Here is a 27852-nt window from a genome sequence, read left to right as displayed (position 1 = left end):
GCCACCATCTGGAGGGATGTCCTGGCTGCCCACGCAGGCAAGTGTCCTCAAAAGGCACAAGGAAATCCCCCAGTAGATTCTGGGAGAAGTTCTGAAAGGTTTAAGACATGAAGGCCAGTCTCTCTCCAGTCTTTGTCCCTTATTTGGAGGACTCGTGACCTAGAAAGAGGGCTGCACCTTGGGAGGGGCCACGGAGAGAGTGACCGGAATACACGATGGACCCGCCGGGGGGCCCCCTCAAGGGGGGCCGAGCATCCTGCTGGGAGTCCCTGGACTGCAGGTGAGCAGGCACCGAGGCTGCAATGGTATTTCCACCACACCCTCCATCCCAGTGTGGGATCAACGTTTGGACTGACCTTACTCTCCAACAAAACAAGTTCTCCCCTTTGGATTCATTTTATTCAAGTGCCTCCAATTATCCACTGAACACTGAAAAGCCTCACGCTAACTGTTTGTCGTTGGTAGCTGTCACGGTGGTGAGGGGTGCCACGTGACAGCCAGGAGAGGGCGAAGGTGAAGCCCTGCCAAGAGAATGCTGTCACCAAGCGCAGAAACTCACGCCTCCTTGTAGTAGACGGTGAAGCTGATGAGGTCCCTGTAGTCAGGCGGCCGGTACCGGTGCCAGGTGACGATGATGCGGTTCTTCGAGGTGGTGGTGGAGGTGAAGTGCAGGACATCGCTTTCGCCTGGGGCACAGAGGCAAGTCCGTGAGTGACAGGCCCTTCCCCCCACGGGTCCGGGAAGTCACCCGCCCCACCCTGTGTCCCTCTTCCCCAAAGCTGGTGGTACATGTGATGTCCCTTCCGGGGCATCTCAGGGGCTTTCTTATTCCTACCAAGGACCTGAACGCTGGACTCCATGGCCTCCAACGGGCTCGGTCTTTTGTTTTAGTACACCTGGGGGCACTGGATGTGAACCTGGGAGTGACTCCTAACCTGAAAGAGAGGGACTGCAGGGTGGAGCAAGGCGGCCGCATCTCTCTGCTCATTCCTCAGATGTGGCCCACCGAGGGGGCCCGGGAAGGTGACAGCGAACCTTGACCTGTTCTGCGGTTGTGTGTATCTGCCTGCTCGTGTCAAACCACCGAAGGCAGGTAGCAGACCAGGTGTGCCACAGGAGGGCACTCTCCTCAGTCTGAACTGGGTATCGAACTGGAAGGACACAGGAGCTCCTGGGAGGCCCCCAGCCAGGGCTGGCATGAATGGCTTAAGCCCTGGTAAACCCTTCTTACTCGGCAAAGCCTTCTCTGCCGTATCGGAAGGAAGCCTTTGCTGGTGCATCACGACAGGGACGCTGCCCCAAGCCCTCTCTGTTCCCCCACCAGATTCAAATGGCGATGAGGACCAGGGGAGAGCCCACGACCGCCTCCTCACGGAGACTCAGAGCTCTCCTACGAAGTGTCCTTTCCCCGTGTTTCCTTGACTCCCAACCCACACTCAGCAGGTGAAGCAGGGGCTAAAGGCAGCTAAAAACTAAGACGTCTATGCGGCAGAATGTGATGGATCGAGAGCAGAAAAATGCTGCAGATCCTGCTAAGGGTGATTTAGAGAGGAAATGTGATTTTGTTCTCAAAGGAAAATAAATGGCTACTGTATTTGCACAATCTGACAGGTCAGACTGGCTGATCTAAGGAGCAAAACAATTCGAGGGCGCTTGGCTACCACCGCCTCTACTGTGGTCCGGATGGGGAGAGGGGCAGGGCTGCGGCGGGTGTGCGTGGGAGAAGGCGCCTGTTCCTAAACTCGCCCTCCAGCTTTCTTCCCTCAAAAACCTCCTGAGCGGCCTGAGTGTCTGCCAGGTAAATCCAGACACCAACACAACCAAGTCCAAGGCCGATGGCTTCATGGATTCTCCCCCGCCTGTGTGCACATGTGCAAATCACCCTTGCTCTCATAGATTAGTCTAGTGTTTTCTAACACCTGTCCCTTATCAAAAATCGGTGATGGAGAGAGAATTTACTTTTACAGCCCTATCCAGCCAAACAAAACCACAACATTTTAAAAAGCAGTTTTATATACAAGGCCAGGTGGGAAACTGCTCTATCTCAGATGCAAAACCCTAAAGCAGAAGTCATCTAACCAGCGTAAGGTTATAATTATATTGATTTAAATTTTAAAAGCAGTATCAATCCAGGGAGGCAGGGTCTCCCCATCTTTTTCGTGTTGGGGTGGGAGCAAGGGGGAGGCCAGTTCAGGGGCAGGGGGCCAGTGGCCAAGGGTCTCCTGTGTTCATGGCTGAGCGCCTCTGTCCTCAGGCACCCGCTCCACTCTGGAGAGGGAGCACTGGGCTTGCTCCCCGCAAGGCTGGAGAGGACCAGCTCTTCCTTGGAAAATAATTGAAGCATGCCTGAGCATTAAAGTCCTTTAACTCTTGTTTTCTGTAAGCACCTTCTTTTAAAATATCCTGAGTGAGAACCTATTTATAAATGTTTAGCACACACAAATAGGTACTACAGAAAATTTACAAACAGGAATCTGCCGTGAATCTGCCCTGCTACCACCTTTGAAGATATACACGTGTGAGCAAAGTGCTCCTGCGAAACGGGGTGGGGGGGCGCAAACGGAAGCCGCTGTCCTGGCGGGAGGAGGGTCCACTCACAGGAGGCTCTCTCTCCGTTGTTCCTGGTGTTTATGTCCCCTTTGCTCTGGCGCCCTTTAGTTCCGGTCACCTCCTCCATGCGGTAAATTTCGGAGACACACAATTTGGGATTGAAAGCAAAGTACATTTTCCCAGCTTTGATAGTCAGGTTGCGGTGGTCCCAGTCCCACAGCTGCTGCAAGTTCTGGTTGTCGAGGACGTAGAAGGAGTAATTCCTAGAAATACAGAACTCAGCATCAGCACCCTCGCCCTTTTCCAACGGCCACCCCACACTGGGCCTCTTCGCCATATGGCTCCAGGACACACTGCTTCTGCTGATAAGAGATGTAGCTACTAACAGTGTCTAAGAGAGGATAGTTACTGTTCACAATAGCAACAATAGGATCCAAGGGCAATATGGAAATCGACAAGACACTAATTAATTTGATGACCTCAATTACCGACAAACAATACTTTTCACACTGGAGGATGCTACTCAAATCATTCCCTAGAAAAGTCTCTGGCTGTTTCTCTCAAGCAGAGTAGGTCCAATGCACTTGAAATCAGTCCATAGGAGAACAGATACGCTCTGCTACTCAACCAGAACAGCGTACATATTTGCTGGAGAGAGTCTGCCATTATCCTTGGGGGTAAGTTCCATCCATGCTGTCAGCAGCATATGATGGGGAAGGAGAGAGGACGGGACAGGGTGGACCAGCCCTGGGCTGGGTCTCTCCTCCAGATTCATGGTCTCCCATCCCCGCCCCCCAAAAGCATCAGTTTCACGTCCCTGGGGAAGGTGAGGGAGGAGAGATGGCCCCCGATGGGCAGTCCCCCAGGACACCCATCCAGGCAACAGCAACTCAGTGTCCAATCCAAGTTAGGCATGCACAAAGCTTATTTTCAGAGTGCTGGGCCCCACCCCGGGGGGTTGCTCATTAGCAGGTCTAGATGGGCTGAGGATCTGCATTTTAAACTGGTACCCAGGTGATGCTGACGCAGTGGAGCTGGGAGCACACTTGGAGATGCGCTGCTCTAATGGATGCTGACCATCGCAGGGCTGGGGGTCCCAAGCCCACCAGGTCAGACATGGGTCCTGACCCTCTGTGGGTGGACAGCCAGTGTCAGCAACTGTTACCACTGGCCACCCAGAGAGAGAAACCCATACCCACACCTGGGTTGCAGGACCCTTCTCTCTGGTTCCCTCAGTAAAACAGGCAGACAGGGCCACGGCCGCCATCTGAGTCCTCTGTGCTGACAGGTCTGCTCCCCACGGACCTCAGATCCCTCCTCTTCCCATCCTGACTCCCCAGACTCAGTTTCCTTCTGGGGCTCACTCCAGCATCTTCTATAAAACTGAGTCTAGAAGTCAGTGCAACACTTTGAGCTATTTCTAAGACCCACTCAGGGGTCCAATACACAAACAGCAGAGCAAAAAGATCCCAACCCTCTTTCCAGGGCCAGGACAGTCCGGACAGAAGCCCCCTGGTTGTCCTTTGGGCACCTCTCCGTGCCTGGTGAGGTTCACTTACACCCACACCAGAACGTCTAGCAGGACCCCCACCCGCCGGTCAGTCCTCAGCCCGAGTCTCACTCATGTAGAGTAAAGCAGAAGTTACAGTTAACGGTGTTTCTAAGCCGGCCTGTACATTTCCCTGGGAATTCACGGTAGAGTTCAGAGATGGGGACCCAGGACCAGAAGTGTCATTAATGTGCTGCTTGGCCACAGGCAGGTCACCCCGTTTACTCACTCTGACAAGAAGGGGCATGAGCAGGTGTCATGTGAGTTTCCTATTGGTTTTAAGGGCCAGAGACACGAATGCCCAGGAAGTCACTGAGCTGCGGTAGAATCTGGCCCATCAGCCTGAAGCCCAGCCCCTCCACGAGCACTGGGCCCTGTCTGCACACGTGCTGGGGGTGGAGGCGGGAGTCCTGCTGGCACAGGAATTCAGTGAGCCACTGAGTCCAAAGACAACACCTCTGAGACCAAGCCAGGCTCCTCACAAACCCACCTTGAGGCCTCTTGACACATTCATGGCCAACAAACCAGGTGGCAAAAGCTTGCAAGTCAACAACCCTTTCCTTTCAGTGAGAGATCACTCCCCAACACATACATCTGCTGGAAAAGGAACATAAGACATGGCCCAGAGGGGTCTGGACTCGGGCTCTGCAACACGTGGCCATGAGCGCAGGCGGGGAGCTCTGGGCCGGGATAGGAGGCAGGGGCGCACAGGCACACAGCAGCAGGAGGGGTCCGCAGGTGGACACTCCTTGTCCACGGGGTGTTCCCACCTCAGGACACTCTGGAGCATCAGAACCAACAACCCCCATGGCTCTGGCTGCTCCCAGGTTCCCAAGTTGGCCACGTGGGACAAAACCTCTGGGTCGGGTCAAACTTCTGTCTCAATCTAGGATGAGGCTTTTTTATTTTTCAGTCAATTAATTTCACTAGCAGGGAAAAGAACCGCATTGAAAATACCTTCTGAACAAAACATGGTGCTCCCCAAGGGAGGAGGCATGAATTATAAATCGGGAATTTGACAAATGAATGGCAGGGACACTGAAATTCTATGTCTGTGATTAATCACTTTGAAAAGCAAGATTATCTTTTACAGTAAACATAAACTTTTTTTTTTTTAACAACACTGAGAAGGCCTGGAGCCAAGATACCAATATCAATAAAACCCGAGTGTTATGGAGCCGGTGTAAGTATCAGAAAAATAAAAATAAAACCCTCATCAAAATAATAATCAAGCCATTCACAAGCTGCCTGCCAATACTGCTCTTGTTTTTCCAACCCCAGCTGGAGGCCCGGCTCCCCCAACACTCCTTCCAGGATCAGGTGAGAATTAAGAAATAGTAAAAGGCAGAAACTTGTCTTCACATCTTCAACACACACACACACACACACACACACACACACACACACACACACACTCAGATTTTACTGTTTCCTAAAGGAAATGGCTGTTTAAGTCAATTACTCTGTAAATGTGATTTTCTAATTGTTTCTAAGCTGACTGCCTTTACATTCAAAGCATATTTTAAAAAATTAAGTCATTTGCTTATTTCTCTGTTCCTTACACAGGCTCTGTGGCCTTCTCAAGGTTGCAGAAAAATGTCTTTTGTAGACTTGGGTAGGCCCCATCTGCCAATATGTAGCCCAATGTAGTCGGTTGAGAGTGGCTGGCTGTCTCCTGGGGGACATCTGTATATTATCTACATCAATATTCTGAACACCTAGCACACATTATACACCTGTTTTATTCATGGCTCCAGTCTCAGGGCTGTCCTACCTCTGAGCTGACATCACCACCACCTCCCCTCCTAATCTGATGAAGGGCAGGCAGGAAGGGGAAGCAAAGGGAAGAAAGTACTGGAGATTCGAGGGGTACTTAGAGGACACCCCAGGTCCAGGGTTCGGAGCACTGCACGTGGGAGTCCAAAGACCAGGGTTAAACGTTCTCTCCAGCAACTCTAAGCAAAGTAGTTACTCAGCTTCTCCCAGGCTGGGACAGGTGGACTGAGGGTGAGGCTCTAGCCCACAGGGGCAGGAAGGGACATTCCCCCTCCTTTCCAGCCCTTGCTGACAAATATTTAAAAGAATCATCATCCCCTTTCATTTCTCAGAGAAGACACCGCAGCCTCTTTCTGGCTGTCTCTAGGGGGCATCAGAACCCAGCACATGGGGGCTCCAGCATCCGAGCCATCTGCAACTGATACAGGATTTGGCCCTTTCACAGGTGCTGCCTCCAGTCCATCTCCAAGGGGCTGCTTTATGCTACATCCGGTCTCTTCTCAATTCAATATCTGCATCAGCCTTCGGGGCTCGTCAAGGGTGGGAATTTATATTTAAGCGGCACTAGACACCGAACAGATACTCGGAAAGAAAATGTTCCCTCTTTGAGTGTTTTGAAAACAGCTTTACAAAGATATAATTTATTTACCAAAAAAATTCACCCACTGTAAGTGCACAGTTCCATGAGCTTCAGTAAATGTATACAGCTGTCCGACCATCACCACTCTGCAGTTTCAGAACATTTCCACCACACCAAATTTCCTTACTCCCGATGGTCAATTTCTGATCCCACTCCAGCCCTCATGAATCTGCTTTCTGTCTCCATAGGTTAGCTTTTTCTAGAAATTACATATTAATGGAATCATACAATGTGTAGCCTTTTGTGTCTGGCTTTTTTTTTTTCTTCACTTAGCCTAATGTTTCTGAGGTTCACCTGTGTTGTTACATTATTGCTCCACTGTAATCCATCGTGACACATTTTATTTATCCATTTGTCTCTTGACGGACATTTGGATTGTTTCCAGTGGATTTTTTTTTTGAGGGGGATATCATGAATAATACTGCTATGAGCAATCACATCCAAGTCTTGTGTGGACATGTTTTCAATTCTCTGGGGTAGAGACTAGGGTAGAGCTTGGAACTGCTGAGTCACAAGTTTCAGTGTATATTTTTTGGAAGTCCCAAAGAAGTCTTACAGTACATCCATGTTGCAATCTAATCTTAGAGTTGCAAGAAGGTAGAATAAAGCACAAAGTCAAGTGGGTGGGGAGGAACATAAGCAGAGGTGACTAAATGCATCCAAGAATTCCAGTTCTTGTAACCCACCACCTCCACCTCCTCTTATTCTTTTCACAGCAACAATCCTTGATGGCACCAAAGAATTTGAAATTTTAACTCCTTATTTATCTGATGCTATCACAGAATAAGGTTGTTCAGATAAGGGAATTTTTCCACATAACAGAAATATCCTCTTTCTTATTCAAGGGCTTAAAAATTAGCTATTTCATAGAAATCTTGTACACATGTATTCCAAAATCCACTTTCTTCCAGAATAGAAGAACCTTGATTTTCTCAATGTCTAATCTTAATGGTTAAGGTTATTTCTCTAGGAACACATGACATTACACAGAGTAATGTGCTCAAGGAAACCCTGGCCATCCGGATTCTTGCCTATGTTGTCCAGTCTCTTTTTTCAGAGACCAACAGTCCTGCTGCCTGTTCCGATGTGATTCTGCCTGTATCCATCACCAGCCTGGAAATCAGATGGTAGCTCATTCTGAGTGAAAACTAAGAGCGCTACTCCAGGTAATATTCTTGGATTTCACATTCTGGACTTAACTTTGGTCTGGGCTACTCAGGAGATCTTCGGAGGCAGAGCTCAGTTCCAGTTTGTAAAGCTAAGGGTGACTCATACAAAGGATCTCTGAACTGTGAATTTGTTCTCCATCAAAACAAAAGGCTACAAAACTTTCATCCCATTGAACCAAATGGAAGCACTTACTTAGGTTCCCGTTGGCTATGAGAGGTACAAGAAAAATAGTACTTCAAGGCAACAGTGTGGCAAGAAAATATTTAGGCAAAAAAAAAAAAAATCAAAGTGCTTCAGGGATCTGTTTAAGAGAAAAAGAAAAAAAGGGATAGAGCAGTGGTTTCCAATCTTTGCTGCACATTAAAATTACCTGGGAATCTTTAGAGAAGCACTGATTTCTTAAAAGCTTCATTAGATGCTTCTAATGGATAACAAAATCGGGGAACCCCTGGGATCAAAGTTATCTTGGCTTATACCAAAAGCACACAGAAATGCAATGTTCGATTAACCCTCCTGTAACTCAACTTCCTATTTGAACAGGTCTGTCTCAATTACAACCTCCACACCTGGGCGCCTAACAGCTTACGTAATTCACCACCGCCTATCTCTCCAGCACTGTTTGTCAGACAGGTCCCAGGAAGCCCCAACTTGTCGCCTTTGCTGCTGCCGCCCTATCCTGAAATGCCTTTCGTCACTTTCTGCTTGCTGAGTTTCCAGAAGCCCTCCAAGGCCTTGCTCAGAAGACACCTCTCCTGGGAAGCCAGTCTGGTCTGATGGTCTTAATCAGCTGTCTGGCTCTTTCTCATGCCCCAGGGTGCATGCCCGTCCCTTCCCTGAGGCACTGCTGATCTTTATTTATCACCTTCCTTTCCTCTCTTCTCCCTTCTGACTCTTCCCATCTTTTCCTTTTTTTTTTAAGGTTTGAGTGAAAGATTAGCTCTTTTTAAAGTTCATTTTGTGTAATTCTTTTTTTAAAATTTATTTTTATTGAAGTATAGTTGATATACAATATAAGTTTCATGTATGCAACAGGGTGACTCACAATTTTTAAAGGTATAGCTGGCAGAGCCTCAGCCTGCCATGCAGGTGACCCAGGACCCTCTGGGGCTGGGTGCGGCTTTGCGGCCTCCACGGATTCACCAGGAGAAAGAGGTCTTTCTAAAGAATCTGCGTTCCCAGCGGGGAGGACAGGGTGCTTTTCAAGGATGGAATGAGGAGCTGCCCTCTCTCTGTAGCTGTATCAGATGATGGAATTTTAAGAATTTCAGACTGACCAAGAGTTAGTCTGAGAAAAGCAGGAAGGCTGTAAGGAAACCCTTGTGTGGTAACTTTATCCAGTTGGGGCAGATAAATCAGCAAGGACAACCTTTCCCACGACCTTCCTACCTCTTGCTTTCCTAAATGATTTCCCCAAATTCTCTTTAGAAGGAATTAACCCGTTAATGGATGTCTCCTTTGATTTCAAGCAATTAGCTTAAAGCCAGGCAAGAGCTGTATTTAAAAGGGGGCCTGTGAAGAGACGTACGGTGCAGAGGTACTAACGGGCTAAGCGCTGGAGAGAGACTGCGCGTGCAGGAAGCACCAGCTTTCATGCATCCTATAGTGAGGAGCCTCCGGCTCGTTTAAAACCCTTTCTGCACAGCACATCACTGCAGAAGGCAGAACCGCTACCAGTAGCGTAAATCCTATGAGCTGATCGATAGAAATAATTTTGTGAATCACGATTTCTTTGCAACAAAACAAACTGTTCATGGGCCTCCAAAGCTCTGATGTTCCAACATGTTTTAAAAGATGGGGTGTTTTTAGGTGTAAGGGCACAGGACCCTGAGGCAGACGAGGGTCCTGAAGTGATGATTTCATGGAGATCTGAGCACCTGAGACCCATTCCTGGTGTTTCTGGCAGAAGCAGCCCCCACCGCACCCCTGTCTGCTGCTCTGCTGGCCACGGTCAGACACGCAGCTCTTGACGGACGGGCCACATCGCAGTCCTGAGGGCGGAGACTGAGGAGGTGGCCATCACTTAGGGTGCCCCGGCATCACTGTCACGTTCACTCCTTCTTTTCAACAGGAGAGGGCTCTTACCTCAGACATGGAGAACTCTAGAAGCACGGATTTTACTCTGCAGCAGGAGAAAGGAAGCGCGTGCTGTTCGGAGCACTTACCCCTCGAGCTGCTCCTCTCCTAGGATCTGGCGCAGGTTCTTCAGGAAGGACAAGGAGACCAAGGCGTGGGAGTGACGGATCTTCACGTAGCCCGTCACCACCTCAATGAGCCCCATGAAGTTCTCCAGTTCAGAAGCGATGTTGTCTATGGTCAGAGAGGGGTCATGTCACAGGGGGACATACCTGGCTTCTCATAAGCACGTGTAGAGAGCAATTCAGTGCGGGTCTTGCTTTGCTGGTGCCACTGAGATGCTCAGGCCTCACTGGACCCCAGCTCCGTGTCAAAAATGTATTGCCCTAAACTTAACATTCAAAAATCTCACCCCGGGAAAGGCCCCCAAGGCAGGGGAAGGAGAGTTTCTAGAAGGCTTGGTACTGCAGCTCCCAGGCTGATTAACAGAATGTAAAATCATAAATACCAGACTACCAATGAGCAAAGGCGGACAATCTAGGGAACATAATACACTCTGTCAACAGACAGCACTGCCTTCACAGCACAGGGGCATGACTAAAGGACAACACTTTCTCAGTCTCATTAGGAACTGCCTTTGCTCCATCTCTAGTTCCTAAGATACAGGGGTCTTTATTTAAAGATTCCATCTTACTAAGACTGGAAGAAAGCACACCGAAATGTTAATGATGGTTATTGGCAGGTGATCTTTAAAAACTCCTTTCTGTGCTCCTAAGTTTTCTATAATGTACACCTTCATGATTCTCAGAGATAGAAAACAGTTGGGAAGATCGTGGCTACAGATGTGTAAAAACAACATACTGTAGAAACAGTGTACTTCCTTGAACTTTGCAGCCCATCTTTTTTTCCGTATCAAATGAAAAACATAAACTTCGGTTCAACTTATGCCAGACTGATAACACAGATTCTTACGTACTGAATGTAGTTCAACTAATGGAATTTTACTGTGTCTGATTTGTGAAGGCTTATTTAATAAAAGGTTCTATTTTGCTTTCAATTGATAAACTTCAAAGAATAAGGCTACTGCCCTCTGGGGTAAGGCCCTATGTTCAAGGAACAGTTTAATGGTTCTCCAAGACAAATGAAGGAGAAATTCAAGTTGTAAAGACTAGAGGTTGCTGGCAGTTGATGTTTCAAGGAAAAGACTCTGAATTTTAAACGTAGGGCAGGAATCATGCCTTTTCATCAAGGCCGAGGAGTGTCCTTTCCAATGAGATGTCCAACCAATTTCTTCCACTGGCCATAAACTGGAAGGCACATTTCATCACCACGCATAAAACATGTACCAACTCCTTCTCAAATTATACTTCTCCATGGATTTAATTCACAGATTAAATTTTTATCTTGAGGATATAGGAAGGAAAAAAGAAGGTTTGGGCATTTAAAGGGTATGTTCTAGGGAACAAGGAAATCCTTTTTAAAAATTAAGAAATCCAGGAAGAGCAAAAAGAACACAACGTCAGAATACCATGAAGGTAAGAAAATTCATAGCTGGGTGGCAACAAAGTTACCCCTGTTGTGGAGAGGTGTAAGGTGTGGTGAAAATCAAGAGAGACCAAAAAATTCAAAAGAACTAAGGAAAAAACTTGTTTCTGCCATCTCTAAACCGTAAGAATATAGCTCACTCGTATAAAAAAAGTATTAAGGAAAAGCAAATGCACAGAATAAATAAGTCATTTTCGCCCCTCAGAACGTAAAATAAAATTTCCTTCACAAAAGGATGTAGAAAAACAATCCTTTCAATTTGAAGGTCTTCTTACTATGTTTATTCTAGTTTATAAAATTATTCCTACCTTCACCAAGTGACCCCAGTGGAGGTGAATTTAAGGCACCATTACTAGAAGCCCTTGTCAATCATAGATCAGAAGTGAAAATTTCACTAAATAAATCAACAGGAAGTGTTTCACACAAAGGCAGCAGCTAGGAATGTCATCTACTGCAAACAACAGGGATCCTACAGAGGGTGAGACCAGAAGCGTTCGATGCACGATGACATATATATTCCTGTATCTTTTCGGCTCTCAGAAGTAAATTTGGACTTAATACAATTTTAAAGTGATATCATTAAATTCTTCCACTTGCTCAGTGTCTTCAATATATCCAAGTAACCAAAACTCTCTGGACTTAAAAGCTCTATGGACTTGGCTCCAGCTGGAGACGGCTGAGTCACACCTCTGATCCATTGGTCTCTTCTGGAGTTTGTATGTGTTGGGACGTGCACTTCCTGTGTAAGGTGTGACTTAAGAAAGACAAGGGATGACCCTCTGTAGAAATACACACTGTGCCAATGGCTGAAAAATGGACTGCCTTTCGATCTGCCTTTTTTATCATTGAGGGAAGCTCAAAGGAGGGGCACTGAGCACACAGCTTACACACCATGTTGTTTTTCTAGACCCATATTTTAGTTGTGAGTCACGGATGAGTAGGAAAAGCCTCAACAAAAGAAAACCAAGGGATCCAGCCATCTCTTCCGGGGAGATGGAATACTTACTGCCACGTCGGATATTAATGAGCAGGTTGCCCTTGAAGATGGTGCATCCTTGGAGCATTTGAGCAGAAGTGACTGAATCAATGGTCTTTGTTTTCTTTTCTTCCTCACAGACTTTGGGGCAAGGGCCTTCGCAAGGGATGCAGTACATGCTGTTGAAGATAAAGAACCAACCAAAAACACAGAGAGCTGAGTCTGTCTCCTTGCATTAAAAAAATAATTGTAAAGATACACTTCTATTCTAGGTGTTTTCACAGTACACATCACAAAAAACAACTGTTGGAAGTGTTCACATTGTATTGCATCCCCAAACCTACCCAGGATAAGCCACTCAAATTGCAACCAAAAGGAGAAACTGCCTACCAAGGAAAATCATGCAGCCTGTTTCCAGACAAAACACATGATACATCCTTGAGGCATGTGTGTATCATAGGCTGTGGCTAGTGAGCCAGCTGGTCCCACGTGGGAGAAACAGCCTTGCCAAAAGGAAGCACTGGGGGCTCCCAAAAAACGGAACTGTTCTCTGATGTCGTGGCCCCTGCCAGTGCACCCTGAAAGTCTCTGGGAGAGGGACAGGGACAGTCAAGGCAGAACAGTATTTCTGCCATGAACAGGAATCTAACCCCCTCAGCCAGCTGCCCAGCAAAAGCCAATGAGGAATTCCGAAAGGCATGTGGTATAGCACAGACCCATTATTTTCCTGCTAAAACACAACTGAAATAATTTCTTGACAGTGTTTGGCAGAAACCTGTAAATTGATCCAAATGTTGTTTTCGCTGCATACTCAATAAAAACAAGGAACTTCCATTTCTTTGTAATGAGCTCCTATTTCAGATGCAATCTTGAACATGCCACAAACCACCAAGAGTCAGGGACCAGTGAGTGGGACTGGCGCTTTTCTGGCTTACCCATCCTTATTTAGGGAATACTGGACAAAATGCTAATCCAGTTGCTGAACCACAGACCAAGGATCAGAAGGCTGGGTCGATTTCCAGACAAATAAATGATACAACATTCTGGGGTATGTGTGTAATAGGATGGTGAACTGAGAGAGAGCCACACTATTTACATGAGTATACTTGAATGATCTTTCAAATTTCATGAAGTGAAAAAATATTAAACAGTGTATAGCTCTTTGCATGAAAGCCCCTCCTCCCACTAAACTTTATACGTATCTAAGGCAAAGGTGAAGGGCTCTGTTTAAAAGCTTATAGGTAAAGTTCCCTGCTGTTTTCCTATTTCACGTTGCGAGAACAGGAGGCAAGGTTTCCAGAGGAACTGGGCCAACCAGAGCAGTGGCGAGTTCTTTCTGCAACATCACACTCAACATTCTCATTTCTAGAATGGGTAGCAGCTTCCCTTAAGCACTTTTTGTTGGTCTTTGATTGCTTCTAATTTACCTACATAGCATATAATGCCCCACCACCCTTTAAAAAAACCTCTCTATTTTGAAACAATTATAGATGCACAGAAAGTTGCCAAGGTTAGTGCAGAGAGGTCTTCTGTGCACCCTCCACCAGGTTCCCCCAGTGGTTCCAACTTACAGAATGACAATGTAATATCAAAACCACGAAACGAACAGGGGTGCAACGTTTGTGTCTAAGTCTGTGTCACTTATCACCTGTGTAATCACAACTAGAACTAGCCCACCCCCTCGAAGATCTCCCTTGTGCCACAGCACAGCCACCCTATCCCCACGCCTTGAACTCACGGCAGCCACTGACCCGTTCGCCATCTCTTTGAGGCTGTTGTTTTGAGAACGTTATATACGTGTCATCGTACAGTGTGTGGCCTTGCGAGGCTGGCTTTTTTCACACAGCGTATTGTCCGTGAGAGCCCTCCGTGTTGTTGTGTGTTTTAACAGTTTCTTTTTATTGCTGGTTGATACTCCACACTGTGATGGATCAGGGTTTGCTCAGCCATTTAACTATCATGGCGTATCTGCGCTGTTTCCAGTTTCGGGCTGTTGCACATAAAGCTGCTATGAACAACTGTGTACATGTTTTTGTGTAACGTAAGTTTTCATTCTTCTGGGATAAATGCTCAGGAGTGTAACTTCTGGGTCACGAGTTAAGTGTATGTTTAGTGCCCCCTGACATTTTATTCAAATAGCAATTTCTGAACCAAACGCTTTTCTTAAAATGTCTAGGAATCACCTAGCACTTAAAAAATGTTTTTCTAAGGAAGTGCTCTGATTACATGTTTATAGTTTAAGCTTCCTCCAATCCATTCTGGTACAGAGAGGGTATAAATAGCATTAAAAAAATAAATATTTTTAAAGTAAGTGTCAAATAGGCCTTAAAGGCTGAGAGGGGGATTCATTAGCTCTTGATGGCATTTTATTTTAAAATGGAAAAGGCAGAACTGTAGCTTTGAACAGACTGTAAGCACGGGTGGGAAAAGTAACTGTTCAGTTCTTGGAAGAATGAACTATACGAGGAGAAACTGTCACAGTGCACAGTGCCCCCACTTTGCCCAGTCCTCTGGTAGCTGCGAATGCCTGAGTGCCTCCAGACATCATAAGAAACACACCTGCAGGACACGGAAGCTCTTACCCCCAGGTCCTGCACCAGCTGCCCCCTCTCAGCCCCCTCCGCCGGGGAGGAGTTGTGGCTGAGCCTTACCCGGCTTCCGGGCACTGCCCCGGGCACTGGCAAAGCCTCTTTAAGTTCTCAGTGCTAATAAAATGTGAGTAAGACGTGGTAGACTTATTTTGGGTGGACTATGTATACTTTATGGTTCATTGGCATCCTTGCCACGTTTACCATTTTAAAGTAATTTTTACTATTACAATGGTTATAAAAAAACGGCGACAGGCAAAAAGTTGTTCTACACCTAATATTTTGCAGTAATGTGCGTTTTACCTTTGATCTGAAGTTAAGCCTACGGAAGGAGCAACCTCTCCAAATATTACACCGGAAACAGACTCCCCTTTACTAAGACTTGCTTGATGTGTTTTGCAGAAACAGACTGTAGCAAACGGAGGGGAAGTTACACGTTATAGTCAAAGTTAATGTTTCCTTTTCCAATGGTATTTTATATTTGTAGAACAGTTTTATCTTGAAGAACCTAGAAATGGAAGGTTCCTCTGGTGCTAATGGTAAAGGAGGTGTTTGGCCCATTACAACAGAACTACTCTCTCCTAATAGTCCTCTGCTCTGCTCCACACAGGGGAACAGCAACCTCAAATCTCTAGTCTTCTTTTTGTTTCCAGGGATATAGGCCTATATTTTGTAACAATGCTGGCATTGCTTTTTCAAAAACTTAAAACCAATGACAAATTTACAGAAGTCCAGTTGGCATGCACAGGATGGATGCCGTTTGCTGCAAGGAATTTTTTGCTTCCCAAGAGAAGTCCCAAAGTCCAGGAAGGAAAATGGAGGGAGGGTGAAGGGTGTGTGTGCGTGCGTGCATGTGTGTGTGTATAGAAGGCGTTAATGGAAAATATAGGTTACTTTAAGCTACTGCTCGCTCTTAGTGGCTGTGAGTTCAACTGCAGGGCAGGAGCGTGTGCTAAGAGATGTCTGAGGCTTGCTGCTGCCTCAAGGCTGCTGGTGGGCCTTGCCTGGTCTTTCCTCTCGTATTCCCAGAGCCTTCACCCGGCTAGTGCCAAGTAGCACTGAGGGTGGGAAAACTTCATCTCCAGTCCCTCCACTGTCCTGCTGCTGGGGTGGCAGCCAGGCAAGTGAACAGGGAGACAGTGATCCCCCCTACCTGAGCCATCAAGTCAGGTACTTAGTTTCAAACGGTCAGGCAGTACACTTCCAAACCAAACCAAACCAAAAAAAAAAAAAAAAAAAAAATCGCCAATCGCTCCTAGAGTCATCCCAAGTTTAGGTCAGAGTAGTTCTTTCCAGTAGACCCTCCTCTGTGAACCTCCCCAGGGCCCCCCACAGGTGGAGCCCCAGGCACAGCCGACCTTCGCGTCCCTCGGGGGCTTGCGCTCCCACCGGGCCCCCACTGACCTCTGAGTGCCGTTGCGGATGAAGCCCGAGGGGCACTCCTGCATGCACTCGCCGTCGTGGATCACGAAGCCCTCGGAGTCACTGCTCTCGGCGCTGGGGATGTTGGCGCAGAAGTCGCGGTCCACGCAGCGCCAGCCCTCGAAGCGGTAGGTGTTGGGCGGGCAGCTGGGCACGCAGACGCCGGCGTAGTAGTAGTGGCGGCAGGCCACGCAGGCCGCGTCATCGTCGGGCGCGCTGCAGCTGCCCAGGCACTCGGGGTGGCAGCACTCGTGGTTCTCCGTGCACGCCCGCTTCCCGCACGCGCTCGGGCACACTGTGGGCGACAAGCGGCGAGCGAGACCCATCAGTGGTCAGCAGTGGAGACGCACTCCTTTGCCACCAGCAGCTCCAGATCGCTCCACCCAGAGCAAACCAACCAACCCATCCACCAGCCCACCAACCCACCAATCACACGTGCAACCCCCAAATGGAAACTTGCTGGGCGCTGGCTTTGAAATGACAGTATTTCATGTTCACAATCGCATTAAGGCAGAGAGCAGATCCTCTGCATTTCGAGTCAGGCAAGCGGGGTTTGCCATCCAGCCTCTCCTATTTCACTGTTTGCCCTTGGATGAGTCATTACTTTCTTTGACCTTGATCCTCTTTTTTCTCATCTGTAAAACAGGGTAACACCCATCTTGGACGGTTGCCTGAGGCATGTGAGATACTGTGGATGCTCTATGTGAACAGTAGAGTCTATTATATCTTTAGAAGGCATTATATGCTCTGCTCAATCTGCATTTGGAATAGGTTCCCTACTGAAATATCTTGAAAAGCCTTAGTGTGCACAAAGGCTCATTTATTTTTAAAATGATTAACCCAGAATACAGTAAAGATGATATTCAGGTTGACATTCAGGTTGACAAAATTGCTTTAGAAAAGTTTGTGTCTGCCTGTATCATATCAAAGGTTCTTACTCCCAGTAAGTGATGATACTAACTTATTCACACGTCCTAATATATCACTGAGAAGTCCTCATCTTCTCAAATATAGGAAGGTGGGTGGATGGGTAGTATCTCGAGCCCAGAGGTCCACAGGATATCAAAACCCATCTCCTCTGAGTCCCTCCATGCTAAAGTTAAGTGAAAACAGAGTCTGAAAACCAGAGATGCACAATTCATGTCCCAAATAGATGAGCTGGCATTTATTTCCATGGCAATGCTGTAATGATCACACTCTATGGGGCTGTTAGCTTTACTAGCAGATAAAGTGTGAATCAACAAAATATGAAATCTGGTTTGCATTATCCACTTCCTCATTTTTCCTTGAGTTAGAAAACAACACAAAATTATTTAAATATGTATAATTGCCTCTGACATGCATTATTTAGTGAAGATTCTATTATTGCTTTTCCTTGTAGTAAAAAAAAAAAGACTTAAAAAAATCAGAGATCATAGGTAAGAAAAAAATATATATAGAATATCTAGTCTACCTGTTCGCAATATCACTTTATCAATACCTTCATGTAGACCCTTTCAGATCATTTCCTAAATGTGTGCATGCACATATAAATACAGAAACCTATTTAAATAAAAGGATCAAGCCATTCTGAAAGCATCTTTTTGGCATAACATACTGTGAATTCCACCATCATTTAACAGCTGCATTGTACCCCAGAGTATAGTGTACGGTAAGTTACTATCGGTCTCCTGCTATTAGACATTTCATTTATTCCCAACATTTTATTATTACAATAAGCACTCAATCTTCATGAGAATTCTTAATTATTTCAGTAGAATCAATTTCCAGAGTTGACCATGCTGGGTCAAACTGTCCTCTGGAAACTTTGTACCAATTTACAGATCTACCAGCTGTGTCTAGGAGGACCTATTTTTACTGTAAACAGGTCCATTTAATAACAGGTATCAGAACTCGGACATTCAAATGAATATTGTCAACACTAACGAAACAGACAAATTCTCGTGATACTGTCAAGCTTACAATAATTCTGCAACTTTCTCCTTTGAACTCATCCTTTAGCTGAGACAATAGGTGGCCTTCCATTATTTGTTCTTAACTATCTTGGTAATGAACCTTGACTTTTAATTGGGCATTTTGTCACCCAGCTAGATAGTATATCTCCTAGCCTTCTAGCTTACAAGAGAAGCTAGAAGTAATGTAAGTTCTAGCCAGGGAAACGTAAGCCGACTTTTTGGATGGAACTTCCCAGAAGAGTCCTTAAAACAGACGGAGGCACACCCTTCCTCCTCCCTGCTGGCTGGAATGCAGGCATACTGCGTGAATCTCAAGCAGCCGTCTTGGACCATGGGGTGGCCCGGTAAGAATGGTGGAGCAAGAAAAAAGGAACTTGGTCCTTCCTGACTGTGTAGCCAGGAGGCTAATCCTGGACTGCTTACCTTTAGACTTCTTTACACGAATAAGAAATCATCTTGTATCTTGTTTAAGTACTCGCTGTTTGTTAAATGCAGCTGAACAAATCGCAACTGAGACACGCCTTCAGACACTTGTATAAGCAAAGACGAAGACTGTTCCTGTTGGTTTATGTCATTTTTGTTGATCAGAATTGCCTCTCAGTGATTTCTGGCTATTTACAAAAACTAATATACCCCCCAAAATTACAAGGAGTAACCATGTCTAATCACATCAAAAAAGTATGTTGTTGTAAGAGCTCCTAAAACACAGAAATACACAGATGGTCTACCAAGGGGATCATCTAGAAGCTGATAACACCAATTTGAATTTACAAGCCTGGCATATTTGCGGTAAATGTACACACACACTCTACTCTCACATCTCACACTTGATCTAATAACTGCACAGATTAAATGACTATTTAAGTTCAAATATATCCATTATGGAGGTAACTTCAAGGCTCAGGATCTAAAGAAACAATAACATTGTGAATCCTCAGTTCAGGGTTTTAAACTAAAAGCAAGAGGACGTAAGCCCACCTATCCTTCATTTAATGATCCATTTAGCAACTGTCTATTCAGTGTGTGCCGCACCTGTGTGCCAGACCCCATTTTTAAGGAATGGACAATATGCCAGGTAAGCACAGGAGTGTGTGGTGGTGCATAGCATGCCCTGGGCACCTGGATGTCCAGGAAAGTTTCTCAGAGGTGTTGAGGCTGCAGCTGAAAGAGGAGGAGTTTACGAATAAAGACTAACACACAGAATCACATGTAAATGTGCATAAAAGCAATCGACTCACTGCAGTGGGAGGACTGGGTGCTCATGAAGAAGGGGAGGGAGTGTCCAAGAACAAGTGATGGGGGGAGGCAGCTCAGAGAGTACTGACAACCTTCGGAGGGGTTTAGACCGATTGGTAGAAGATGGGCATCATGGAAGATTTTAGGCAGGAAAGAAAGCAACATGGTCTGATCTTCATCTTAGAAAGGCCATCAGGCAGCAGCACTGAGAGTATGAGGACCAGAGGGGACAGAGCTAAAAGAAGAGGGCTCAGGCAAGAGGAGAGATATTATGTCGTCCCTACAAAGTTCATGTAGTAGAATAGATCCAAGGTCCCCATAGTTAAAATGAAACTAGCTGTAGAAGCCATGTTCACAGTCTCGCTCTCATCAGCATGAACCAGCTGTATTAAGCACACATCTCATTCAGAGCACTGAAGTCCCCCAGGGGCTGCTCTCCAGCCGTCGGCCACCATCATGCTTTGTGACCAGAGAAAGGAAAACTGATGAAGAATCTTACGCTCATCACCAGAGACTAACTGGGACCAATATCTGCTTGCAAACCCTCCTTTTCCTTGCTCACAATTTAAATAAAATGTGATATAAAATGAGTAGTAGCAGGTATCTATATCAAAAAGCTATTAATATAATACTAAAAACTGAAAAGTGTTTAGAGGAATAGAAAAAAAAACCCCGCTTGGTTGGAGTCAGTTATCCCTAAATGTAAATGTTGGGCATTTTCAGTATAAGAAAGAAGAAAATACCAAAGTATCTGTAGATACATTTTGCATTCCATTCTTCATTCCATTGGAAACAGCATCTCTGGGCAGTGGTCCATGGAGAACCCCCCTCCCCCAAAGGGGTACATTACATGGAATTGCATGGTCAGTCAGTCCTTGCCACAAGCAGCACGCAGGCTAGGGAATTAGAGTTTAGTTTCAGCGATGGAAGCAACTTCAGAAGGAATTTCAGTAAAGCTTAAATTAGGTAAAATCCTGTTCTTTACAGACAGGATGATTCCTCTTAAAGGGGTCACACATCTTTTATGTTACAGGATGCAACTGTGCACAAACATGTATCAGATACTTTCAGGGAATTAAAAAGGGGTGTGATGGGGAGAAGGGGAGAAAGGTGACTGTTTGCTAGAGGACAAACTCCAGGGAAGAAAGCCAGTGCCTCCCTGGCTGCTGCACGATTTGTGAGGATTCTGGGAGGCAGGCAGGAGAACCCGCGGAAGTTCAGGATTAGAGAGTCCTGGAGCCAGCCCCAGAAGCCCGCTGTAAATTTTGCCTCATCTCAATGTATATAAATATTATTAGTGTTCAGGACTATTAAGGGATTTCTTGAAAAGCCCTGGGCAGTGTGTTTTGCCAGCAGATGGATGGCTGCTCCACATGAATGCCAAAACTTAAAATTTAGTGCAGTTACCAAATTTCCAATTACAGAGCTATGGGAGAAAGGAAGGGAACTTCTTCCCTGATCTCCATGAATAAGCACACCCAGCAAGACGAAAGGCAATTTCTATCTTTAAAAATAAAAGGAAATTGGAAGGTGCTATAAACTAACAAATACACAGGGGAAAAGCAAATTGATTTTGCCCCTGAGATCTCTCTATTCATTGGAATTCTTACAATGACCAACAATAAAAACAAATGCCTATCTAAATTGTTGGAAAAGCAAACGTCAGGTCCCACATCCACCACTAAAGGGATTCATTCAGGGTCACAATCCCATAAAAATGAGGCACTGCATTTAAAAGCTCATTCTCTTCATTTTGGGGACAGGAAAAAAAGTCACATACATCGGCCTTTAACTCCCTCCCTCCCTGGAGTCCTTATATTTATTAAGTTCTTTCTAGGGATTTTAAAAACATTTCGTTTTGTTCCTGCCAGTAAGTTAACAGTCTTTACCACAGAGAATCCATTTTTAAAAGCATATGTTGGAAGGGAAGACGGAGAACTCAACCTCTTCACATGGAACAAAAAATAGAAAAGGGGCCATTTAACCACACAACTTTAAAAAACGCAAACATTTTATTCCAAATAACTTTTAAAGGAGAGATAGAACCAGTTCTAAATGTCTAAATCAGGTCAAGCTTCTGAATCAAAATACAGACTAGTTTAGGGTCGTTTTAAGTATTTCTGGGTACCTTAAGGAACACCCCACTGTTTCATATAAAAAGAGGGGTTCCTTTCCTAAGAGACAGGCATCAGTATGTATTAAGGGGAGCTATTGTTCATGCCAGGAAAGTGTACTTCAACCTTCCAAACACATCAGGGAGACATCTGGTACATGGTCCAGAGAGATTTCGTGATTTTCTTGCCTTGTCAAGAGAGTTGATTCAGACCCTATGGGGAGGAGATGGGGAGACCTCAGCTGGGTCAACTGAACTCCCAGCATCGTCTCCTCACCACCCCCTGCAGCCAGAAGTCCACCCAAAGCTGTCAGTATTCTCCTCCAGAGAGCACTGAGCCACAGCTGAGAGGGTGAGAAAGGCTCCTTTGATAGTTAAATACATCAGCCAGGCCCTAGGCTGGGTCCTGCAGGTGCGGCAGGTGAGACAGCCCAGCCCCTGGGGATGAGCAATGGGAACAGTGAGGGGCAAGCAAAGGGCCAGTGAGGAGAACTTCCCAGGGGAAGGGACTGCCAGGCCCCAACTTGAAAGGCCAGCAGGGGCTAGCAGGTGCATGGGGGTGATGGCAGGGCTGAGGGGGATGGAGGGCCAGAGAACCAGTCTCGGAATGACTGCAGGACTCAGGCTTGGAGCCTGGAGAGGTGGGGGAGATTGGGAGGAAAGCTGGGGAGATGGAGATAGATGGCCACAAGAAGGGCCTTTATCCCATGCATAGAGTTTGCACTCTTTTTAAAAGGAAAGAGATGTCATTCAAGGATTGTAAGCAGGGAGCCACATGAGCAGAAGTGCATTTTAGAAGGATAACTCTGGCTGCTGAACACAACAGAGAATGGAAGGACGATCCACAGGGCATGGTTGCCATCTCTGCGAGCAGTGACAGTGGCCCAGACCAAGGGGGCAGCAGCACTGATGGGGAAAAGTGGGCAGATTCTTGAAATATCTGGAGAATTTAGAAGAGTGCGTGGGAAATGTGTTGAATTACACCCACCCACCTCCCACCCCCGCAGGAGTAGAGAGAGACTGGTTCTCAGTTTGCCATGCACTGTTTTTGTGCATACATCCAAATGGAAAGCCCATCACACAGCTGCATCGGTGCAACCAGGGGTCTGAACTGGCAACGTCACAGGGTGTGGTCAGCAGACAGTGGTACTGTCATGGGGCGTGGTCAGGAGACAGTGGTAATGCCATGGGGCATAGTGGGCAGACAGATGCAGCTGAGATTGTAGGGAGGGAGGGACATCTGAGGAGCACCAACAGGACCCAGGACAGAATCTAAAGGCTACCACCACCCACGGGGGCCCAGCAGCACCCACCAGAGTGCATGCTCCTGTTAGATATCCCTATTCTTAAAAAGAAAAACAAAAACAAAAACCAAAAAACAACCACTCTAGTGGACTTCCATATATTCATCTGTGAATCCTGGGTATTCTCAAGTTTCTCCCTCTCCCCGCTGCCCTCCCTGACAGACACACAAAGCTCAAGTAATGGTAACAATGTATTTACGGAGTTCTTTTAAGCCTCACAAACATGATGCCAAGGGTATGAAGACCAGGTTGGGCCACGCTGCGTTCTCTTTGGTCATCGAATCAACCAGGGTGAGGGCAGAAAGAGGGCCTTGCCTTTGGGCTCTGCTGCTTTTGGACCTCCACGCTGATCTTTTCGCTAAGAAGGTGGGTGAACCACGGACTTCTTGCCAGTTGGTTGGATGTTCCGGTTGGACAGAAAGGGTGTACCATCTCCACGATGGACTACAGAGGTGGTTAGGGCGTGGCCAGGAGAAGCCACCTAGGGCCAGAGAGCCTATGGCCGGCTCTCATCTCATAAAATAATTTTCCATCTGTCCACGCTTTTGCTACCACCCACACCCCCAGCTAATCACTTCAAGCACAGACATCTATGAAAGGGGGCAGAGAGGTGAGAAGCATCAAGGGTTCCCAGGCTCAGGGAGAAGCTACATTTCCCCTCAGCTTATTAATCTGGAGTTCTCTAAGTAAATCAGCTAGGATGGAAAAGCTGACTTACATGAAAATACTTAGACCCATGAAATACAATGAATGTAAACCTGGCGCAACTATATATGAGCTACACTCTCACGCATATATGTTTGTATGGATATATGTTTATAAATTGTGCATATACACAATTTTCTCAAAAGGAAGACAAGAAGAATCTCTCAAGTTTCTTGACATCTTGAGAAATGGCTATGGGAAAACTCCATAGAACCACTGCCTAGAAATCCAAATGAGCTTCTGCTGGAAAACTGCAGCCGTTATGCAGAACGTGCTACTTGTGCGAAAGAAAGTTCAAACTGTAACCATGGTGTCTTAAATGTTCACAAAAGAAAGTCGCATTTGCAACAATGTTTCTCTTCATGATGCCAAAAGAAACCATCTTCTGTGCTGGAGAAGACATTAGAAGCCACCAGTCTAAAAGACAATTGGATGGTTAGAATTGGAAGATACTTCAGTTTCTCTGTTGGAAGCAAAAGGATTCAGTGTGCCCACGAGCAGCCGAGTTTGGGGACGGCACCCAGAGGCACGCAGGAAGGTCCCAGAGCAGAGCTCTCGGTGAGAGCAGGGTTAGTAAAACGGGGGCCACGGCTTCTGAACCTGTTGATGTAATGATCCTGAAAGCTCTCATTTTCTCCCAAGTCCAGAGTGGATGGAGGAGTCCCTCCTTGCAATATTGAAGGAATTTTCAAGACTCAGCTTTGAGTCAGCTTCCTTCCTAACAGGAAGGGCCCTGGACAAAGCATCTTTGTGTCAGTAGTTGAACTTTCTGCAATGCTGGGGTATGCAGAGAGGGCAGGAAGCTACATACTCTCACTTCTCATCCATTGCCTCCCAATACGCATCTTCTCTTGCCTTCCACTCCTTCTGAGGGGACATAGGGTGGCAGGACCGCTTCAGAACATGGAGTAGCAGCCAGCATCATGCAGGAACTCCTAGGGCCATTTGATTTGCTCCAGTTCCTAAGCAACAAGGACTCATGCAGTCACTACTGCCTTGCATTGAACCACAGAGTTTTGGAGTTGAAAGGCAGTTTACAGGTCAACCATCTCATGCCTGTTGGAGGCTCTCTCTATAAAAACCTCGGCCAGTCTTAAAGCAACGTTCAAGGGAGTTCATTACCTTAGAGAAAGTGCTACCCCAACTGCCAGATAGCACCAATCTTGACCAAGTTCCTCCTTGCCCCCCGCGGGAATGCGTTTTCCCACAGGGTGCTCTCCCCAGACCTCAATCAGGTGTCTGATACTCAGGGGAGGTGGATGCTTTCTCGCACAAGTCAGACTTTCAACCGCTCAGAATCAAAATTCCAAGACGGTGATCCTGGCCTTCTTCTGAAGGCCCCACTCAGTCCCAGAGCATGCAACACACATGGACACCACTGCTTCTTAACACCTGTCTGCACACCTACTCTTCACACTGCAGAAGTAGCTTCGACGGTGTGAAGAGACCAGTAGCAGTCTTCTATGACCAAGGCAGCATCCTTGGGGTCCCTCTGTATGATCTTCAGAATAACTCTTATCCTCACACCGAGCTGGCTGATTCCAAGCTTCTAAGCACCTAAAACTCCTGGCTTCTTTTTCACAATAATGGTTGGCGTCTCTCCTACATGAATGCAATTTGAGTCTGAATAGACAACTCAATCTTATATCCATTATTTTTTAACTTCTTAATAATCATACGGGGTCAGGTATCATTACTCTCATTTATAGACGCCCAAATGGAGGCACAGAGATTCAATAATTGCCCAGGGCTATTAATGGTCCAAGTTAATAACTGTTCAGCTGTAAACCTGGGCTTCAAACCCAGATCTATCTACCTGGGTCACGGGTTCTTTACCCACTCTGCTCTGCGGTGGCGGCAGGTTTTAGCCAGTCTCTGCTGCCTACAAGGAAGGGGCTAGAGTGTTCTTCTCAAGCCACTTTTCTTTGTAAGCCTGCATCCAATAGGCAAAAATAAATCACCAGTCCCAGCACCCTTTCCTCTTTCCTGAGGTGAACCTCTTAGCCTGGAGAAAGGACGAAACTCTTGAAACACAATGCTCTGGAAAAGGGTCAAGCGTCCAGGAGATATTGAGGAGATAATGTGTATCCACTAAGTCTTCTTTATTTACTGAGTTACAGCAAATAGAACTGTCAAGGACATTCTTCCAGCCAGGCTGAGCCCTGTGGGGTTTCTCAGCAAGGGTCACTGCCTACCTGCAACAGTGAAGCAGCGGCTCCCGTCATGGGAAGTACTCAGAGTACATTCTGTGGGGCAAAGGCAAGTCGCTATGTAAGCGACTGTGCTATCAGGGGCCAGACCAGCCAGGCACGGGAAGACTCAGTGACCCCCAGAACTCTTTTCACCCAAACAAGTCTGACTCATGAGATGAGATAACCAGAGTCTGTTCTCTTCACCAATCCCTGTGTCTTAGCAAGACTGCAAACTTGGTCAAGAAGCAGAAGGAAAAACAGCCTGTGCCTCCCCTGTGGTTGGGCATATAAACAAACATAATGGAGGCTCCCAGAAATAGCCAAGTTCCAAGCAGATCACTGACTAGTACACAAGGTGAGCAAAGACGCTTGGGAGAACATTTCACACAGGCTGTTGATTGCATCTGTGAAGATTTCTTTCATGAGCAAAAGAAATAATTGCCCACAGACAATACCCACTGGATCACTTCAGTCCCCAGTAAGCAGTGCTGGGAAGACTACCGAGAAAAGAGAAGAAAAAAGGCAACCAAGAAACCAGAAGGAGGAAAGTTATACATGCCACCGTCATTAAATGAGAATTTCAAGAGCTCGTTAGTGAGAATAAAGAAAGAACAACCATCAATGCAAAGACACAACGCAGGCTTAAGGTTAACACCACAAACCAAGTGAGGAGCAGAAGGTGGTTTGGGAATCTTCCTTTGGCTAAACGGCTGGTTTTGGTTACTGTGGGTGATGTGATTTTTTTTTTCTTCCTTCACAAGTTTTATAATAGTTTTATTGAGATATAACTCATATGCAAGTCATCCATGAAAACTGTACAAATTGATAGCTTTTAATATATTCACCAAGTCGTGCAAACATCACCCCGAAGAGAAACCATGTACCTACTCCCCAACCCCCGTCCCCACCTCTCCAGCCCTAGGCAACCACTAACCTACCTTCTGTCTCTAAGATGTGCCTGCTCTGGGCCGTGCATATGAGTGGAATCATACGCTATGTGACCCTCTGTGTCGGGCTCCTTCCACTTACATAACGTTTTCAAGGTTCATCCACGTTGTGGCGTGTGCCAGTACTTCGTAACTTTTGACTTTCGTGATACACAGGTGGTGAAACTGGCCCTGCAACCCCTTCTGTTCACGTGTAGTGATCAAAATCGCAGGCATATCAGTTGGAAGTTGGTGGAAAGGCCCATTGGACTCCAGAATCTATATTCACAGTCTAGATTTATTCTAAAGGAATAAAGACTTGCTAGCTGTCAACATGGTGTCAGTCTCTGATATTGGGACAAAAGAGGAAAAGCCATCTAGTCTGTGGAGGACAGGTCCCCGAGTCTGTGACCTTCCTACCTGCTCTGCCTGATGGAGGGTGAAATACACTAATGAGCTTACTTTCTGTAGAAAGGCCTGACAAATGAGGTCGATGGCTGTCTCACAGGAAGGTCTCCAGAGATGGGGGTGAGGGAAAAGGGAAGGAATAAAGCCAGACACTAAAAAGGAGGGATCTGACCTTCCACTCCTTTTATTTTTATAAAACAGAAACTTCTTCTCAGAAAATCAATCAACCATCCTAATGTACTTGAAAATCATCCCCAGATTCTTTCTTCTAAACTCACATTCAAAGCCTGCATACAAGTTTTGGACACACTGACAAGTTTTAATGGGAAGAAAATCAAGGGAGAATTGGGGCGGGGTGGGAGGAGGGGGCTCCAGGTGTCCAGGTAAACCTACCCTTGCTTTGGGGAGCTGCGGCCAGGGCAGCCTGGGTCTGCCCCTCTGCACCGCAGCACTCAGAGTGTCTCTCACGAAGAGCGACACCACCACAGAATGGGTGCTTCTTGTGAAACTCTTCCCCCGTGCTGGGCCTGCCAGCCCTGAGCACATAAGGACACCGATCACTTACAACTGCCTGTCAAGGATGCTTAAATGGACAGGGTGGAGAAAAATACTCTTTTCACACACTTAAAAATTACTCTAAGTTATTTTAAATTTGGAGCTGTTTGTATATTCCTTATAAGTTTATAAAACTCACACTGTCCCTTCATGACTAACTGAAGTGGAA

General features: G+C 46.3%; 1 protein-coding gene across 3 annotated transcripts in view; it reads right to left on the bottom strand.

Annotated features, from left to right (window-relative positions):
- Positions 1–27852, bottom strand: part of IGF1R (insulin like growth factor 1 receptor) — a 282688-nt gene that overhangs the window by 45749 nt on the left and 209087 nt on the right. For all 3 annotated transcript variants that reach the window (XM_072950708.1, XM_072950709.1, XM_072950710.1), the window contains exons 3-7: positions 16272–16584; positions 12310–12458; positions 9848–9992; positions 2599–2813; positions 560–686 (exon numbers count right to left, since the gene is read on the bottom strand). In XM_072950708.1, coding sequence (XP_072806809.1) covers positions 560–686; positions 2599–2813; positions 9848–9992; positions 12310–12458; positions 16272–16584 — 949 coding nt within the window. The remainder of the gene's footprint in view (positions 1–559; positions 687–2598; positions 2814–9847; positions 9993–12309; positions 12459–16271; positions 16585–27852) is intronic.

The sequence above is a fragment of the Vicugna pacos genome, chromosome 27 (genome assembly GCF_048564905.1).
Source record: "Vicugna pacos chromosome 27, VicPac4, whole genome shotgun sequence".
Classification (NCBI taxonomy): domain Eukaryota; kingdom Metazoa; phylum Chordata; class Mammalia; order Artiodactyla; family Camelidae; genus Vicugna; species Vicugna pacos.
The sequence above is the reverse complement of the archived record's forward strand: the minus strand, read 5'-3'. Positions and strand labels throughout refer to the sequence as shown.